General features: G+C 41.1%; 1 protein-coding gene across 2 annotated transcripts; it reads left to right on the top strand.

Annotated features, from left to right (window-relative positions):
- Positions 1-73: 73 nt before the first annotated feature.
- LOC106529998 (peripheral myelin protein 22) lies at positions 74-2,505 on the top strand. Of its 2 annotated transcripts, none has more exons than XM_014025554.1 (5): positions 74-99; positions 793-880; positions 1,057-1,150; positions 1,252-1,392; positions 1,535-2,505. In XM_014025554.1, exons 2-5 carry the CDS (start codon positions 803-805, stop codon positions 1,684-1,686), a joined length of 465 nt encoding a protein of 154 aa, XP_013881008.1. In that variant the 5' UTR covers positions 74-99; positions 793-802; the 3' UTR covers positions 1,687-2,505. The 2 variants fall into 2 exon arrangements, with proteins under 2 accessions (XP_013881008.1, XP_013881002.1); XM_014025548.1 differs by lacking the exon at positions 74-99 and adding an exon at positions 106-201.
- Positions 2,506-5,367: the final 2,862 nt, after the last annotated feature.

Below are 5,367 nucleotides of genomic sequence, written 5' to 3'. Positions count from 1 at the left end.
GGCCTCTGGTGACGCGCGGGGCCTGCAGGGCGGTGTTCTCAGGCAGGAGGGGGCGCGGGGGGGAGACAGGCGCGCGGACCGAGGCACACATCTGGAATAGTAAGTTCACAGAAGGAGTCCAGAGGAGCAGCAGACCCGTGGTTCTTTCACGACTCTTCACTTCTCTCCAACTTTTTTCCCACTCAGAAACTTTTACCTTTTGTAAGTTGGACTGTTGGACTTCTTTTTTTCTTCTTTAGTCGGTTAATTATTGTTTTCATTGACTAAACGCGACTGTTGGATTTAAAACGTTGGATTTGTTTTAAAGAAGGGGAAAAAAAACTAAACAAAAACAAGAATCGAAGCTACAGTTTTTCAGTTTGACCTGCTCGGTTTATGTTTTGTATTTTTMGAGGAAAGTGACGGAGTTTTTTTCTTTTTACGCACGACGGCGCGTTTGCTGGAATGTTTTTCCTCGCAGATGGGCTGAGCTCCTTTTCCAGCACCGACRAGACTCAAACTTCATTTGGCTGTTATTACCTTGAAAAGCCTTTCTGTAAAGCTCCTTTTTTAATTTACACAGATAATACACACATATATAAGATATATGTTTTTAAAGTGAAATAAAAAGAAAGCTGAGATCCCTCTTTCTTTTTTCTTTCAATGTAATGAGACACTTTCACATTCAAGTAAACATTGCGGTTGGTGCAGAAATGAGGAGACAGCGCCATCTGGCGTTAAAACAAGGAGCTGCGCGTCCATCATGAAACTGATTTCATAACATACTTTTTCTTTCTTTATTCTTCCTTCTAGAGCTTGAAAAATGCTGTTCATCCTGCTTGGAGTGCTCGTRTTGCACCTAATCATCCTTATTCTCCTTATTGTGTCTACAGCAGCCAGTGTAAGTATTTTTTTTTTCACTTTAATTTCCTTTAAAGTGGTGGGAAAATCCAGAATGGTGAAAAGGATGCAGTGTGAAGAAGTTATGCTGTTTTTCCAATGATTATTCTTTTGTTTCTTCCTGCATTTTAAAAAAGATGCCGTTAATTTTAATGCCTGTGTTTTTGCTTATTTTAGACCTGGTCTGTAGGTGATACAGGTAGTACTGATCTCTGGTACAACTGCAAGACAGCCTCTGACGGCTACCACTGCAAGCCAGCCAGCAGTGACGGTTCGTCTTCAGTACAGAAAAAGAAAACTGATATTTTTATTTAAGAAGAAAAAAAACAGTGTGAACGCTTCAACGTTGCTGTTTTTCTTTTTGTCTTCTAGACTGGATCCAGGCAGTGCAAGCCCTCATGATCCTGTCTGTCCTCTTCTGCTTCTGCTCCCTCATCGCCTTCTTGTATCAGCTGTTCAGACTGGTGAAGGGCGGACGCTTCTTCTTCACCGCCATCTTCCAGATCTTGGCGAGTGAGTATGACTTCACAACTGAGGGGAGGTGGGAGGTCGCACCCTGAGAGGAAAAAAGAACGGAGCTATGAGGTCATTCGCTCTTTTCTCATCTCTCTCTCTCTCTCTCTCTCACTCTCTCTCACTCTCTCTCTGGCGCTAGGCGTGTTTGTGATGTGCGGGGCGATCATCTACACCGTGATGAGGCCGGACAACCACACGGAGTTCGGCTACGCGTACGTCCTGGCCTGGGTGGCGTTCCCCCTGAGCCTCATCAGTGGGCTCATTTATATCGTCCTGAGGAAGAAGGAATGAGAGACGGAGCCGGGGAGGAAGGAGGAGGGGGGGGGCCACCGGGAGCCCCCCACCCCCCCCTCGTTACCACAACATCGCACTGTGCCTACTGCACCCACAGACCGTGGACTGACATCCCAGCAATTTCCTCTCTGAATGATCACACTCAATTGTTTCCCAAAATTCCATTTTTTTTTTTATTTTAACTTGTTTTCACTGAGTGACTTTTTTTTTTTTTAAATAAGAAACGTTTTGGTGACTTCGACTTCCCAACATCCCACAAATCCATACTGTGTGATACAAAAGGAAAAACCCTGCCTCACTTCGGTATGAAGATGTACATAGTGTCTGTGGTTTTTAGTCATATTTATAACAGTTTTTACCTGCATTGTGTACATAGTGTTGCAAAGTTAACATGCTCTTCTCTGTGATAGTTTCTCACCAGTCATGCAGCTGTACCAAAGAGATGTCGCTTCATCTGCCAGACTATCAAGCTTCTCGTCGTTTCTTTGCCTGTTTTTGTTTCCGTCGAACGCTTTTAACAAACGTGCCTTATTTAGTACATGTGTTTGAGTGTAGGGAAATGAGAAAAGTCTTTTTAAACAATGTTTATAAACTCATGAAGTTTCTTTTTTTGTTTGTTTGTTTTAAAATGTACTTGATATTTCAAATAAAGTTTTGAATTTTGTATTGTTAAAAATGGTGCTTTTTTTTTAAACCTACTATTCTTGAAACGTGTATTCTGATTTGTGCAGCGTGTCYTGTCCTGTAATTTGTTTGCTTTGTACAAACTTAACTTTTTTTTTGTCAGTATTATAAATAAACCTGTTGAAATCAGCATCTAGTGGTTTTTACTCTTCTGTAGAAGGATGTTGCAGTTTAAACCGTTATAGAGGCAGATTTGAACAACATACAAGTGCTATTAGGCAGTGGTTCCCAAACTTTTCAGCTTTTGACCTAAAAAATACCAGCAGCAGAGACATGTGCCCCCAGCTGTTGTAGGTTGATGAACATTGTTTTCACATCAAATAAACGAGCTTAGTAACATTAATTATTATGATCAAAAAGAAAAAAATAAGTAGGTCCTCTGGATGGTTTCTTCTTTAGTGAAATGTTTTATCTCTCATCCAAGAAACTTCTTCAGTCTGATGAGTTTCAGGTGAACTCAGCCTTATAAGCACTGCCTCCACATGGTGGACAAACAGGTTAGTCACATGCAAAAGAGGGCCATCGCCTAACAATAGGCTTGATTAGCTCTATGGTTCATAGAGGGTCATGTGCCCCATCACCTGACCCGTGTCGTGTTATCTGTAGTGAATGCAAGTGGGGGTTCAACGTCCCCTTGTTTTTGACCCTCTTTGTGTTGGTATCATTGCATTGTCCTGAGATGCATCAGGACATTAATTATTATGCCTTTTTGTCCATTTTAAGTACACTAAAGATATTATTTTGTAACAACAAAGGCAAAAAAAGTAAGTTGTCAATTTTTAGTGTAATTAATTCAGGAAATATTTTCAGGACCCCACCTTCATGTTCCAGGAACCCACTGTGGGTTTCGACTCCAACTTTGGGGACCACTGCTAAGGTATACCCCGTCTGTGCTTAGGTTCCTGTGTCTGTGTGTTTGTAAATCATTTAAAACCTTGACATTTACTGTTAAAGTCAATCCGGTTTGTTAGCAAAATATGTCACGGAGCTGGTCAAACATAAATGAAACTTACATAAAATAATCCAACKCATTCTCACTCCCGAGTCGTCACATATTGACGTTTTTCAAAGGTCCCTTTGCGTCCAATTTTGACGCATCAGGTACCCCCCTCGCGTCAGTCATTGCCGCCCGCGGCTTTTCCGGGTTGCGCCACCAGGGGTCTTTGGGTCGGGGGTCTGAGGTTAACATTAGGGATCAGGATAAATGGTTAAGTTTAGGGACTGGGGTCAGGGATAGGATGTCTACAGTGAACATTAGGTAATTTTAGGCTTTGCAACACGTAGTTGCCATGAATTTCCTACATTTTCTAAAAATGGTTAATTTTACGTATCAGGGTTAATGGTTAATTTTAGGTACTAGGGTCTGGGACAGGATGTCTAAAGTGAATACACGTAATTTCACGCTTTGGGACGGTAGTATTTGTGCATTTTCTACACTTTGAAAAATTACGACAACAGATTCCGCCCCATCCCGTCAAAATATGACGCAAGGGGGGTACCTGATGCGTCAAAATTGGACGCAAAGGGACCTTTGAAAAACGWCAATATGTGACGACTCGGGAGTGAGAATGGGTTGAATAATCACATGGATGACAGATTATTTTGGAGACAACGCAATTAAAAATGGCCATCCTTAATTTTGACAATATTACTGATATTCAGCTAAAATGTTGTGTCGCAGTAGTTCAGCGTTATTCACAGCACATCGTCTGAACTCTACACACTATGTAACATCCATCGTATCCTCTTTTACCTGCTTCTTCCTTTCAGAGTCACTGGTGCCCATCATCATCCAGTAGTCACTGCGGGAGGGACGGGGTACAAACTGGATGGGCCGCAAGTCCATCACATAAAGACAAACAAGACTTTATGCTCAACTCAGGACAATTTTGAGTTACCTATTAGCCTGACAGGAAACCAGAGTACCCAGAGAAAGCCCACTCACGCATGGAGGGAACATGTAAACTCTACTCAGAAAGGTCTCCAGCTGGGATTTGWTCCTCTTGTCACTTTTGAATCTTCTTGCTAAGAGGCAACAACAACTCTACCCGCAACTTTATTTTATATTTTTGGCATTAAATTTTGTTGTCAACCCTGGAGTCTTCTCCATGGCTACCACCGCAACTCAAATTGATCCAACACGTAGRTATAACTAAACACAATTTTACTGATATTACGGTAATCTTGGTCTGGTAAAAGCTAGGAGTGCTAACACATAGCAAAGTTTTACATGAGATTGTCCAGAACGTCATTGAAAATTTGACCAGAACAAGTTTAATTTTGTCATAATTAAGTCTGTCGTGATAAGCAATAAAAAATGAATCACATGATAAATTGGACTGAGGTCTATCGTTTACGTTTGACTTCATAATCCATTTTTTTCAGCCGTGTGTGGGCATTCATTCTTTAGAAATGAAAGCTTTTTGCTCTTTGAAAGGTTGTGCTTACATTATTACTCAATATTATCATTTATCACAATTTCTGAGACAATTTCTCATCCAAAACAATTTGTGACAGACTGAGTCATAATGCTTTAATTTCAAAACCCTGGCATGAAAGGTGGCATTCCATCAACAAATGCTAGGCCCTTAATTCAAGACAGCAATGCGAGGTACTCACTGCACCACTGGGTGGCGCTGTGACTCAAATCGCTTCATAGATTTAATCATGTACTTGTGAAAATGCTTGCATGAATGACATGCTGATTTAAAAAAACCTGCAATAAACTTTTGCAGGTTCTTTAACAAGGTTTTGTTTACGACGTTGTGTCATATAAAACAGGACAGTGTGTCATAAACGCACTGACAAGTTTGTTTCTCAAGACATCTGATTAAAAACAGTTTTGTGTACCTTCAGGTTTTTGTTGACAGCATCTATGATAAACTCTGAAGGATCTRTGGAAAATGCAAAGCACACCATCTGGCTACGCTTTGGGGAAACACGTAGCAGCTGGAAACCTGGATCCAGACTTGCAGATATTATTTCAGCAAACGT

This window comes from Austrofundulus limnaeus, unplaced genomic scaffold, assembly GCF_001266775.1.
Source record: "Austrofundulus limnaeus strain Quisiro unplaced genomic scaffold, Austrofundulus_limnaeus-1.0 Scaffold4, whole genome shotgun sequence".
Classification (NCBI taxonomy): domain Eukaryota; kingdom Metazoa; phylum Chordata; class Actinopteri; order Cyprinodontiformes; family Rivulidae; genus Austrofundulus; species Austrofundulus limnaeus.
This window is presented reverse-complemented; position numbering and strand designations above follow the sequence as displayed.